At 41.8% G+C, this 14,689-nt stretch overlaps 1 protein-coding gene across 1 annotated transcript in view; it reads left to right on the forward strand.

The window, feature by feature from the left end:
* atp6v1ba (ATPase, H+ transporting, lysosomal, V1 subunit B, member a) overlaps positions 1-14,689 on the forward strand; it is a 74,800-nt gene that overhangs the window by 29,493 nt on the left and 30,618 nt on the right. The window contains exons 4-7 of the mRNA XM_085994407.1: positions 2,059-2,152; positions 3,834-3,911; positions 8,999-9,138; positions 12,252-12,353. Of these exons, the coding sequence (XP_085850533.1) occupies positions 2,059-2,152; positions 3,834-3,911; positions 8,999-9,138; positions 12,252-12,353 (414 nt within the window). The remainder of the gene's footprint in view (positions 1-2,058; positions 2,153-3,833; positions 3,912-8,998; positions 9,139-12,251; positions 12,354-14,689) is intronic.

Below are 14,689 nucleotides of genomic sequence, written 5' to 3' on the forward strand. Positions count from 1 at the left end.
GCTATATAAATGCAAGTTCTTACTGTAATTTTCACCCGTGCGCACACTCCCGTCGCTCGCCCCCTCCTGCCCGCCAGCCACCCCTCCTGCTCCCACGCCCGCTCGCCTTCTGTTCCAAAGGCGGGTATATGGAGTTAGGTTGCAGATCAGCCATGATCTCATTGGATGGTGGAACAGGCTCGAGGGGCTGAATGGCCTACTCCTGTTCCTAAAATGTTTATCTCTAACCTCAACAACAAGTTGGATTCATATAAACAGCAGCACATTTTAGAAAGATTATACCATTATTCAAGTATGGAGGGAGGCTTTGAATAAAAGTCTTGAATTTACAACCTGTTTTAAGCAGCACCTTTTGGTAACCTGTTCGAGATATTTGGTGAAGAAAGACGGATGTGAATTAGTTTAATATTTTAAGATTGATATAATTCTTGGTCTTTCTTTAAAAAAACACACTCCAAATGGATGGATAGTAAAGGGAAAGAGAGGCAACATTTTATTTTTTCTATCTGCATACCTGTAAAGATTAAGGAAAATACTAATTTATTTTCTAGCAACCAATCAAAACACTTCACTATCCTGGTGGGGGTGTCTCAGATCCTTTAATTGGAGATGTGAACTACCTTCTGACTTCTCACCCCATTGCACCAGAAAACCATTTTATTCACCATGAATAATCACCTTCTGACTCCCCAAAGCCTTTCCACCATCTACAAGGCTCAAGACAGGAGTGCGATGGAATACTCTCCACTTGCCTGGATGAGAGAAGCTCAATACCATCCAGGACAAAGCAGCCCGCTTGATTGGCACCCCATCCACCACCTTAAACATTCACTCCCTCCACCACCGGCGTACCGTGGCTGCAGTGTGTACCGTCTACAAAATGCACTGCAGCAACTCGCCAAGGCTTCTTCGGCAGCACCTCCCAAACCCACGACCTCTTCCACCTAGAAGGACAAGGGCAGCAGGCACATGGGAACACCACCACCTCCAAGTTACCCTCCAAGTCACACACCACCCTGACTTGGAAGTACAGGTTGAGCGTCCCGAATCCGGCAACCTCGGGACCGAGGCCGAGCTGGTTTTTGTGTTTTTCCGGACTTCGGAATGTGTTTCTGATGTCCGAAGTCCGAAAATATCGCAACCTGGGCTCGGGCCTTTCCGGAAATGCCTGGGCCCAAGTTGCGGTTTGACAGGGTGTCCGGATTCCGGAACATTTTACGGATTCCTGATGACCCTGCCACCAATCGGTCCAGATTCCGGAACTCCGGATTTTGGACGCTCAACCTGTATATCGCTGATCCTTCATTGTTGCTGGGTCAAAATCCTGGAACTCCCTACCTAACAGCACTGTTGGGAGCACCTTCACCAAACGGACTGCAGCGGTTCAAGGCGGCGGCTCACCACCACCTTCTCGAGGGCAATTAAAGATGGGCAATAAATGCCAGTGACGCCCAAATCCCATAAACAATTTTTTTTTTTTTAAATTGTTTTTGGGATGGTAAATAATATGTAACTCGTACCATTTTCACATAGCTATAATTATATAGCATGCTTTATTCTACGCATTTATTCCCCTTACCAGGAGTAGGCCATTCAGCCCCTCGAGCCTGTTCCGCCACTCATTGAGATTGTGACTCCATCCTCCCATGTTGGCTCCATATCCCTTAATGCCCTTGGCTAGTAAAAAGCAATTGATCTCCGATTTAAATTTATTAATTGAGCTAGCATCTTCTGCTTTTTTGTGGGAGGGAGTTTCACACTTCTACCACCCTTTGTGTGAATAAATGTTCCCTAGTTCTCTCCTGAATGGCCTGGCTCTGATTTTGATGTTATGTCCCCTTGTCCTAGACTTGTCCCCCACCTATCAATTCCTTTCAAAATCCTGAAAACCTCATTCAAATCACTGCTTAACCTTCCATATTCTAGGGAATACAAGCATAGTTTATATACTCTCTCCTCATAATTTAACCCTTGGAGTCCTGGTAACATTCTGGTGAAGAATACCAGGGAATTTGGGGCATTTTAAATGTACTTCCATGTCTTTTTCATCTTGCACAGGTGTTCGAGGGGACATCAGGCATTGATGCAAAGAAAACAGCCTGCGAATTTACAGGTGATATACTTCGCACACCTGTGTCCGAGGATATGCTTGGTAAGTAGATTCTATTCTCCATAGGAAGCTGGCCTGCCAGGAGCCTTTCTTAATATAACTGGAATTACTGATTTATATTATAAAATTATCATTGAAGTGTGAAGGGTATTATTCTTCTGCTTCTCAAATTTTCATGCATTGCAGCCTTTTAATGAGAAATAAAAGGCTGTAGGTCAGCTCCAGGTATTAGTACCCTGTTTTTCATTTATACTTTGTAGTGTATTTTAATGTTTCAAGTTTCTGCATTCCATTTTTGTAATAGTTTGAAAGCTTCTATAAGATGACCGTTAAGCTGTGAAACCACATTTATATGCAGTATTCTTCAAATCTATTTTTAACTTGTCTAAAGATTAATTGGAATTGGAAATACTGTACAGTATTTGAAATCTTCTGGATCTTCAAAAGGAAACAGTAATTTGAATAAGATTAGATTTTTATTTGTGCCTGAAACAAAACCATTTTTGTTTGGTTTTGAAGCATGTTTCTTGCTCACGATTTTAAGAACTGGGGAGGAGAATTGCCCTGGAAGGAGCTTCAAACTGAGAAAGCTAATTACGTGAGGGGTTGTCTTCACCTATTTGGTTGCACTTGAGTTCCAGCAATAAAATACTGCTTAGAGGGTTCTAGAAATGTCCATTTTTAAAAAGAAATGTGACAGCATCAGTGAACATTTTTGATTATGCACATACGATAAAAGCATTAAAACGGGTCAATTTTCAGCTTCTGTTCATGAGGGTAGTTGGCTCTGCTGTGTGACATCAGTGGGCTCTAGTTTTTGTTCAGTAGATGTTTCCACTGATTTGCAAGATGGCAACAAAGGTGCAAATGTAAGGTAGAAAATAATTTCTTTAATAGAGGGTATTACAGTGTGGAATTCTCTGCTACAATCTATTGTTGAAACAGAATCCATCTCTTTTTTAAAAAGGAAATAAATATTTATTTGAAAAAGATGGATATTAAAGGGTGTGGGATTGGTCTAGGTGGCTCATGTAGAGAAAAGCAGAAATGGAAACTGGGCAGGCTAAATGGTCTGTTTATATGCTGCAGTGTTTTATGATTATCGTTCCCTCCTGGATAATTGGGAGTCAGTAGCCCCCATTTTAAAGTCATTTCATAGACCACACTGAAAACTTTTTGTTGTTATGGCTTTACTTTTTAGTTTATGAAATATATGCTTTAAAATCAATTAACAGCAAAGCTGCAAAGAGAGGCTCTGGAGCTGCAATTGATTTTGCTTTTCCAAGAACTACCACTGGTCCTTTGACTACAAAATGTTCAGGTTAATATATATCTTACAAAGTTGTTTGGATTAAAGTTATTTTTATTTTTGCAATAAGCATCCTTGAAAACCAGAATAGTTTGAAATCAGATATTGTTAATGGTTGAGAGTCTATTAAGAAACTGAATTCTACAATGTTGAGTGCATTCACACTAACTGTAGTATTGGTGTGAAGCCATTTTGCTTTTCATCAACACTGCAGCTGTACTGTGAACATTGGCTGAATCTGAAGTCCGGGCCCAACTTGACATCAGAGGGAAGGGACGTTGACTTGGGTCTTGACATTCGATTTATACACTTCATAAAACTGTAGTGTGAATTACCTAACCACTCGGAATATACCTGTTTCAAATATTTTTAATTTTGCTATTGATGAGTAATAATAGCAGTGCTTCTTTACAGGTAGAGTATTCAATGGATCAGGGAAACCCATTGACCGAGGACCTACAGTACTGGCTGAAGATTATCTGGATATTATGGGTAAGCTGATAGTCATAAACAAAAGAAAAATGGAGACTATTATGGTTTATACCACTGAAAATTCACCTATTTAATATTCCAATCTTTATGGAAGAAAATGTGGCCTGGTCTGATGTAGTGCATTAGTGTGGAAATCTCCACTATGGATGTGATGATGTAGGTGAAAGCCTTAGATTCTATATACACAAATTCTGATCTCAGTTGGCAATTGTTGAGAGGCAATGAATGGAGGTACAGGAAACTTTCTGGTATCCGGCACCGACGGGACCGAGCTGGTGCCGTTAGATCAAAACTGCCGTAGAAACCAGCGCTAATGTTAAAACATACGGAGCACGGAGCTCAGAGCTCCGTGTGAAGCAACAAACCCTGTTGCTTAGCAACAGCTTCAAAACAGTCGGCGCAGCTTGCAAGTGTCTAGCTGAAGCTGTTGCTTAGCTACAGAGACGCTCGCCGAGCCAGGACTGGAGAAAAGAAGCAACGAAAAGAAAAAAAATTATCTGAACCGACTCCTGAATTTTGCCGGTAGATAGAGCTTTCCGGACATTTAACCTCCGGATAAACGAAAGTTTCCTGTAATGTGCTTCCTTGGGAGAATAACATGTATTGTAATAGTCAGTTATAGATGCTCCTTGATCAGCCTGGAGAGGTATTTTCTGGCCACTCCTTTAAGTTAAGAAAGCTAGATTGCAAAGAAAACCAAAAATGTGCAGAATAAAAGTCTCTTTTATGCTTGTATTCTGAAATTTTCAGTTAATCCATAAATCTTCAAGCTTAATCTTGAGGGGTTTTCTTAATTCTGAATTTTTAATGTTGAAGTCACATCCTAGCAATACAATCAACTCTCAGTTCAATGTTGCTTAAATCAAATTATCTGATAATTCAATTCTTTTAGCACTAAATTCCCATTCCCCAACTGAGTTCTGACGAAAGGTCATCGACCTGAAACGTTAACTCTCTTTCTCTCTTCACAGATGCTGCCTGACCTGCTGAATATCTCCAGCATTTTCTGTTTTTACCCCAACTATCCCTCCTCGTCCTTCTTGACTTGTCTGCAGCCTTTGACATGGTTGACCACCCCATCCTTCTCGAGCCTTTCTACCGTCGTCCAGCTGGGTGGGACTGCACTCGCCTGGTTCTATTCTTATCTATCTAATTGTAGCCAGAAAATCACCTGCAATGGCTTCTCTTCCCACTCCCGCATAGTTACCTCTGGTGTCCCCAAGGGATCTATCCTTGGTCCCCTCCTATTTCTCATCTACATGTTGCCCCTTGGCGACATCATCCGAAAACACAGCATCAGTTTCCACTTGTACGCTGACGACACCCAGCTCTACCTCTTCTCTCGACCCCTCCACGGTCTTTAAATTGTCAGACTGCTTGTCCGACATACAGTTCTGGATGAGCATAAATTTTCTCCAATTAAATATTGGGAAGACCGAAGCCATTGTTCTCGGTCCCCGCCACTGACTCCATCCCTCTCCATAACATCTGTCTGAGGCTGAACCACACTGTTCGCAACCTTGGTGTCATATTTGACCCTGAAATGAGCTTCCGACCACATATCCGTAGCATAACAAAGACTGCCTATTTCCATCTCCGTAACATCGCCCATCTCCGCCCTTGCCTCAGCTCATCCGCTGCTGAAACCCTCATCCATGTCTTTGTTACCTCTAGACTTGACTATTCCAACGCACTCCTGGCTGGCCTCCCACATTCTACCCTACGTAAACTTGAGGTCATCCAAAACTCGGCTGCCCATGTCCTAACTTGCACCAAGTCCCATTCACCCATCACCCCTGTGCTCGCTGACCTACATTGACTCCCAGTTAAGCACCACCTCGATTTCAAAATTCTCATCCTTGTTTTCAAACCCCTCTATTGCCTCGCCCCTCCCCATCTCTGTAATCTCCTTCAGCCCCACAACTTCTCTTTTTCCCCCCCCACCCCCACCCCCCCCAAGATATCTGTGCTCCTCTAATTCTGCCCTCTTGAGCATCCCTGATTATAATCGCTCAACCATTGGTGGCCGTGCCTTCTGTTACCTCGGCCCTAAGCTCTGGAATTCCCAGCCTAAACCTCTCCGCCTCGCTACCTCTCTTTCCTCCTTTAAGACGCTCCTTAAAACCTACCTCTTTGACCAAGCTTTTGGTCACCTGCCCTCATTTCTCCTTATGTGGCTCGGTGTCAAATTTTTTGTCTTCTGATACTCCCCTGCAGCGCCTTGGGATGTTTTACTACGTTAAAGGCGCTATATAAATACTTGTAATATTATTTCCATTGCTTAATTCAAATTATTGGCTAATTCAAACTTTTAGTGCAGTTATGAATTATCGGGAGTAGACCATATATTTTGAATTCATTTAGCTACATTTTTTTTGATATATATAAATGACATAATTAACAAATAAACTGGAGGCAGGACTTGGGATCCACTCTTTGTTATAACCAAATACAGTGGAGGTAGGAATGCAGCATTAGAGGAACCTACTTGTTCAAACACAATATTGTATCGAGTGGAGTGCATTTTGAATACAGCTTCTGCAGTACTGATCTCTGCAAAATTGTCTCTTTTTAAATTATATTTTCTTGCTGGTAGTAACCAGGAATGGTTGCCTGGTTTCCAATTTTTGTTCTCTGGTGCCAGTGGTAGGAAACTATAAGGGCTGTTCGTACTACCGTAATCGATTTGAATGAATCGATCACCTTGTCTAGAAGATTGGGGATCAATTAAGCTTAGTTACCTATTCACAGAGCTGTGCTGTGCGGGAACAGCTTAATGTACTTCTTATGTAATGGCTCTTCTGCATTGCCTTTGGGGCTGAATGTCTTCCCTATGTTTGTGACTTCAACTGGACACAGTTTTGTCAAGGTGGGGTCTGTCCAGAGAACTGTATAGTTTTAGAATGAGATCCTTTGACTTGTACTCTACTGATATAACATAGTTTAGCATTCTGTTTACATTGCTGCTTCACAGTGACTGAACACTGAAGTGCTGAGTCTACTCCTACCTCTCAATCTCTTTCTTTGAACTTCATTCTTGGCTAGTTGAACACCATTCATAGAGTATGTTGTTCATTTATTCTTCCTCTAAAGAGTTTCTTACAATTATCCATGTATTCCATCTGCCATTATTCTGCTCACTTACATAATTTATTTAATTTGCTTTGTAGGTCCTTGGTTGCCTCACCAGGCAATACTGTGCACCCTCCTCAATTTGCATTCATTTTCTGAATATAGAACTTAGGGTCCCATCATTCCTTTAATAAGGACTCACTGCTTTCTTTCACATTTGCTAATGTTTTTTCCGTTCCCTATTGCTTTAAATTTATGCAACAGCCTTCTGTGCAGAACCTGTCAAAGACTTAGGTACACCATATTGTAAGTTCATTTGAAATATTGTTTCCTCAAAGAAAAAGTCAAGTAAGTTGGTCAGGTCACTTTCTGAAGCTATGTTGGCTGCTATCTACTAAGTTATTATTGTACAGATATTTCTCAAGTCCTAATAATTCTGTGATAAAAGTTTCCATTTGTAGAATATCTGCCTGCCAACTGCTGCAGCTCTGTAATCTCAGTCAGTTGCCCAAATCTGAATTTGAATCATTCCCTGCAGGCACATGCTTAGATTGCTCCAAAAGTGGTGAGCTTGTTTTCTAATGGTCTAACAGATTCTAGTTTGAGTAAACTAGACCTGGGTATCTCAAATTGAAAGCAGAAGACAAAGCAGTGGACTTTAATTGCTCACTTATATTGCCTGTGACCATGGTAAACGATCCCTCCTCTTCCTTTGCGACCTATATGCAGCCTTTGACACAGTTGACCACACCATCCTCCTCCAATGCTTTTCCTACGTCATCCAGTTGGGTGGGACTGGACTCGCCTGCTTCCATTCTTATCTCTCTGGTCGTAGCCAGAGAATCACCTGCAATGGCTTCTCTTCCCGCTCCCGCACCGTTAACCTCTGGAGTCCCCCAAGGATCTATCCTTGGTCCTCTCCTATTTCTCATCTACATGCTGCCCCTTGACAATGTCATCTGAAAACACAGTCAGTTTCCACATGTACGCTGCTCTACCTCTCCACCACCTCTCTCGACCCCTCCACTGCCTCTAAATTGTCAGACTGCTTGTCTGACGAGCAGTACTGGATGAGCAGAAATTTCTTCCAACTAAATATTGGGAAGACCGAAGCCATTCTCTTTGGTCCCTGCCACAAACTCCGTTCCCTCGCCACTGACTCCACCTCTCTCCCTAGCATCTGTCTGAGGCCGAACCAGACTGTTCGCAACCTTGGTGTTGTATTTGACCCTGAAATGAGCTTCTGACCACATTTGCGCCACCACCAAGACTGTCTACTTCCACCTCTAACATCGCCTTTTCCCTTCCCCCCCCCCCCCCTCTGCCGGCCTCAGCTCATCATCTGCTGAAACCCTCATCCATGCCTTTGTTACCTCTAGACTTGACTATTCCAACACACTCCTGGCTGGCCTCCCATCTTTCACCCTCCATAAACTTGAGCTCATCCAAAACTCTGCTGTCTGTATCCTAACTCGCACCAAGTCCTGTTCACCCATCACCCCTGCGCTCGCTGACCTACATTGGCTCCCGGTCCGGATATGCCTCAATTTTAAAATTCTCATCCTTGTTTTTAAATCCCTCTATGGCCTTTCGCCTCCCTAACTCTCTAACCCCCTCCAGTCCTACAACCCTCCGAGATCTCTGCGCTCCTCCAATTCTGGCCTTGTGCATCCTCTATTTTAATTGCTTCACCATTGACGGCCATGCTTTCAGCTGCCTAGGCCCTAAACTCTGGAATCCCCCCCTAAACCTATCTGTCTCTCTCTCTACCCCTCTCCTCCTTGAGACGCTCCTTAAAGCCTACCTCTGACCAAGCTTTTGGTCATCTGTCCTAATATCTCCTTATGTGGCTCCATACCAAATTTTGTTTGATAACGCTCCTGTGAAGCGACTTGGGACGTTTTACTACGTTAACGACACTATATAAATGCAAGTTGTTTTATGGTGGAATAATGTTACTGTTGATATCACTCCTAATTTCTATAAAGCTAGTTCTTGCTTGGATTACATTTTAGGTCAGCCTATAAATCCACAGTGTCGTATATACCCAGAAGAAATGATCCAAACTGGAATCTCGGCAATAGATGGCATGAACAGTATTGCTAGAGGACAGAAAATTCCTATATTTTCAGCAGCGGGTTTGCCACATAATGAGGTTGGTAAAAATCTTCAATGGACCTATTGTTGTTTCATAGTTAGTAAGCTTGGTTAACACTGAATATTTTATTGGGATGAGGTTGCTTAACATTTTAACTGCTGCTGTTTAACTTTTTCTGCTCTGTTATTTCTGTTTTTGTATGGAAAATGCCAGTAACACTAGTACAAAATTAGTACATTTTCAATAGCTATCCAAAAGCTCAGTTGGTAAGTTTACTGCCCAGTATGAAACTAAGCCCCAGTCTGTGGTGTTAGCTGATCTCAATCAGAGTAGCAATTGTGATGCTACAGTTGGGCTTGGGGTTTTGATTTAAGAGGACTAAAAGTGCAGCTAGGGTTCCCACTGCTGATCACAATCCACTGACTCAGTGGAAACTGCACATACATAGACATCTGGAGGACAAGCTCGGGCTAAGCTTTGATGTACCTCCTTCATTCCCATAGTTAAACATCCTGCTAACAATCTCCATCTAGGCTGTGTAGTCACATGAACAGGGTAGTTGAGGGTAGCTAGTGCCTGTAGAAATATACCCAGTGTGAATTAATAAGAGTTTTAAAAAAAATGGGAGCAGTCGTTAGGATCTGAAATTGTTGAGTTCAATGCAGAAGGTTGTAAAGATGAGGTGCTGTTCCTTCAGCCTCAGCTGAGCTTCACTGGAACAGTGTAGGAGGCCGAGGTCAGAGTGGGATTGAGGATTAAAATGGCAAGCGACCGGAAGCTCAGGGTTATCAACTTGACTTGCCATCTTCAAAGATTTGTGTTCATAAACACCCAGGTCTCTGTTCCTGCACCCTCTTTAAAATTGTACCATTTAGTTTATATTGCCACTCCTCATACTTGCTTCCAAAATGCATCACTTCACACTTCTCTGCATTAAATTTCATTTGCCACAGTCTGCCCATTTCACCATTCTATGTCCTCCTGAAGTCTGCTACTATCCTCCTCACTGTGTACTACATTTCAGAATTTTGTATTATCTGCAAAGTTTGAAATTATATCCAAGTCCAGGTCATTAGTATATATCAAAGAGCAGTGATCCTAATACCACCCCCTGGGGGAACACCACGGTATACTTTCCTCCAGCCTGGAAAAACAACTATTACCCTCTGCTTTCTGTCCCTTAGCCTATTTCGAATCCTCACTGCCACTGCCCCTGCCCCATTAATCACATGGCCTTCAATTTTGCTAACAAGTCTATTAAGTTATACTTTATAAATGCCTTTTGAAAGTCCAGATACAAATCAACCACACGACCCTCAGCGACCATTATCCGTTACTTCATCAAAGAACTCAATCAAGTTTGTCAGAATTCCAGAAGATGAGCTGAGGCAGGCGTGGATGACTGGGAGAATATGGGGCAGAAGCTCAGCTTGGCATCAAATAGTTATACCGAGGTTGTGAACAGTCTGGTTAAGCCTGAAACAGAAACTGAGGAGGGGAATGGAATCGGTGGCAAGGATATGGAATTTGTGCCAAGGGACAAAGATGACCGCTTTGGTCTTCCCAATGTTTAACTGGAGGAAATTGCAGTTCATCCAAGACTTGATGTTGGACAAGCAGTTTGACAGCGCTGAGGGGTCCACAGTGGAGAGGTAGGAGCTGGGTGTAGGCAGTATATATGTGGAAGTTGGCCCCGTGTCTTTGGTTGATGTCACCAAGGGGCAGCATGTAGGTGAGGAAGAGGAGGCGAGCAAGGATGGATCCTTGGGGGGTCTCCAGAGGTAATGGTACAGGGCCAGGATGAGAAGCCTTGCTGGAAATGCTCTAGCTACGATTGGTTAGTTAAGAGTTTAACCAAACTGGGCAGTACTGCTGAACTGGACAATGGAAGTAGGTATTGGAGGAGGATGGAGTGGCTGCACAGAGGTTGAGGAGGGTAAATGCACCACAGCCATTGAGGATTTAACACAATTTCCTGTAAGAGACTGATATTCTTTTGATTGTAGGCGCATCGCAAATCGACAAAAGTGTTAGTATGAAATCTTAATAACTAATTTTATTTAGTCTAATTTGTGATCACCTCACTTAAAGGTTTTAAAATAATAATTGCAGCCTATGGGCCTACTAGTTGTATTACTTTGAATCTATAAACACTCATACAAAAATAAGCTGAACTCAAACTTTTGAAAGGTTCCGAGAACAACAACTGTAATCCAATTTAGTTAGGACGAAGAGGCCTAAAATATCGATGAGAAAACATTTTGGTAGTTAGCATGATTTATTAAATCATTGTACGAGAGAATAAATTGAAGTCCATGGTTTTCTGAAAGATGTCCTATCTCTGTCTCTAATAGTAGGAGACATTCTTTACCTGTTTGGAAACAAATACAGGAAACTTTGGTTTATCCGGAGGTTATATGTCCGGAATACTCGATCTAACGGCAAAAATCAGGAGCCGTTTTCTATATGTTTCTTTAGTTCTCGTTGCTTTTTTTTCCCCCCAGTCAAGCACTGCAAGGCCTGTAGCTATAGCAACAGCTTCAGCTACAGATGCTTGCAGCTGCAGCCGACTGTTTTGAAGTTGTTGCTAAGCAACAGGGTTTGTTGATTCACACGGAGCTTCTCAGTTCCGTATGTTTAATAACTCTGGTATGTCCGGCACTGTTGATGTTACGGCACCAGCTCGGTCCCGTCAGTGCTGGATATCAGAAAGTTTCCTGTATGCAGCAATGCCTCCACATCCAGAATGTCAACAGTTGGCAATTTGTTTTTTTGGCCCCTATAAAACAAACCACCTGCTGCTCAGGTAAGTTTAGAGCAGGCTATTTTTTTGTTTTTTCATGCACTTCAAGCCTTTTTTGTGCCTTGCCTTGCTTATGACAAAGTTGTTGGTAAATTCTGAAAGCTATGCTAGAACTGGATTTTGTCCTGCCTAAAACATTATACTACATAGCTAATGAGTGTGTATGTGTGTGTGTGTACATACCATGGTGCCCATAAATCTTTAAGGTAGAGAAGGTTTCACTCAATTTGAAGTACAAAAAATGAAGGAAAAGAGAGCTGGAAACTTTCTCAAATTCAGAAAGTCAAAAAATGACGGGGGTTCTGGGCGCACGAAGAACGTTACCCATAGAACGTAAATCTGCTAACCTATCTGAATTGTTTTCCAGATTGCTGCCCAGATCTGTCGTCAAGCTGGCCTAGTTCAAAAATCCAAAGATGTCATGGACTACAGTGCAGAGAATTTTGCCATTGTGTTTGCTGCTATGGGTGTAAGTGAATTAGAAAGAAGACTATAGCTGTGTAGATCTTGTTAATTGGTGTGCCAATTAAGTGTGTTGCCATTAATGATGAAAGAGTACAGTGGCAGATACAGCTCCCCAGGCTGCAGCTGTTGGTGGTCCACAATTGCTTGTGCACTGAAGGTCAGGAGATTGTCCTGTGAAGGGAGGGATTTGGTTCACATTGTCTTGAATCCTGCCAAACTAACCAGAATGGAGTTTGTAATCTAGATGGAAAGAGCAGTAATTAACATGCAGTGCTGTGGCTAAATGAGACTATATTGATCTGATGGTAGAAACCTGTCAGTCTTCATTGCAAGAGTAGCAGAAATGAACAAGCTGTTACTGTATATAGTTATAAACACAAATTCATGAAATTACAAAAAATGGTAAGTTACTCAGTTATTGTGGGTATTTTTTAAAAACTCTGACTAGGTCAAAATTTCAAAATTTTTCCACCTCCATTGTAAAATACTATAAAACTGTACTGCCATAGGGCTAAATCAGCATACATTTTGGTAATGCTGCAGTAAATTAGAAATTCTACTAAATTTTGTGTTTAAAGTTTCTTCAGTTTATAAACCATCATCACAAATCATATAGAATGGGCAGTCCTGACACATAACTAATGTGGATTTAGAATTAATATAGATGAAGACTAAGACAGCTAAATTTCAGTTTAAACCTTACTTTTGATCATCAGACTTTACTCATCAAACTTCCACATCAACAATAACAACTTGCATTTATATCAAATGCACATAGGAATAGAAATAGGTCTGTCAGCCCCTCGAGCATGTTCCGCCATTCAATTAGATCATGGCTGACCTGTACCTCCACTCCATTTATCTGCCTTTAATCTGTATCTCTTGATATTCTTGCCTAATAAAAATCTGTCAATCATAGTCTTGAAAATTTCTATTGACGTAGCATCCACAACCTTTTGAGGAGCGAGTTGTAGATTTCCACTACACTTTGCATGAAAAAGCGCTTCCTGATTTCACTCCTAAATGGCCTGGCTCTCATTTTAAGATTATGCCCTCTGGTTCCCTCACCAGAGAAAATAGTTTTTATGTATCTACCCTATCAAATCTCTTATCATTTTAAAAACCTTAATTAAATCACCCTCAACCATTGAAACTCAAGGGCATACAAGCCAGGTTTGTGAAACCTGTCCTCATAATTTAACTCTCTAAGCCCTGGTATCATCCTGGTGAATCTGTACTGTCGACCCTCCAAGGCCAATATAGCATTCCTGTGGCGTGGTACTTCAGATGGGGTCTGACTAGTGCTTTGTACAACTAAAGTATAACTTCCTCCCTTTGTATTACAGTCCCCTTGAGATAAAGGCCAACATTCCACTAGCCTCTTTGATTACTTTTTGTACCTGTGCACTAGCTTTTAGCGATTTGTGTACCTGAACACCCAAATCCCTTTGCTCCTCCACAGCTCCTAATCTTTCATCATTAAGAAAATATTCATATTTGTCTTTATTAGACCCAAAGTGGATGACCTCACTTCTCCACATTGAACTCCATGTGCCACAGTTTTGCCCACTTACTTAATCTGTCTATGTGCTTTTGTAACTTCCTCCTCCCATCAGCACAACTTACTGTGCCTCCTAACTTGTGTCATCTGCAAAAGTGGAAATACAACTCTCTACTTCTTCATCCAAGTCATTGATATATACGCTGAAAAGCTGATGCCCCAGTTCATATCCCTGGGAAACACCACTTGTCCTACCATTGCCAATCAGAGTATATTCCCTTTCTCCCTACTCTCTGTCTCTTACTCCCAACCAATTAGCAATATAATTCGCATGTTAAGAAAAATGTTTAATGCAAGTTAACTATAGTTCCTTAAATAGAGTAAGTTACATCACATTGTTGGCTTTAAAGTATAGATAAATATTGCTGCATACTTTTCCATCCACAAAGTGGTTCTCATTGGGGGTTCATCTTATTGAGGTTTGATCTCCTGTACAAAATAATACAGCTGTAGCTTCTGGGAATTTCTACCATATTTTTCCTAATCAGGGCACCATTGCCAGTATATTACCAACACTGATGGTTACAAATGCCTCTTTAAGAACATAAGAATTAGGAGCAGGAGTAGGCCATTCGGCCCTTTGAGCCTGCTCCGCCATTCAATAAAATCATGGCTGATCTTCAACCTCCACTCCATTTTCCCGCACTATCCCCATATCCTTTGATTCCCTTAGTATCCAAAAATCTATCGATCTCTGTCTTGAATATACTCAACAACTGATCATCCACAGCCCTCTGGGGTAGTGGATTCACATTCCTTTGAGTGAAGAAATTTCTCCT

This window comes from Somniosus microcephalus, chromosome 8 (assembly GCF_052327205.1).
Source record: "Somniosus microcephalus isolate GS21.2 chromosome 8, FLI_Smic_1.0, whole genome shotgun sequence".
Classification (NCBI taxonomy): domain Eukaryota; kingdom Metazoa; phylum Chordata; class Chondrichthyes; order Squaliformes; family Somniosidae; genus Somniosus; species Somniosus microcephalus.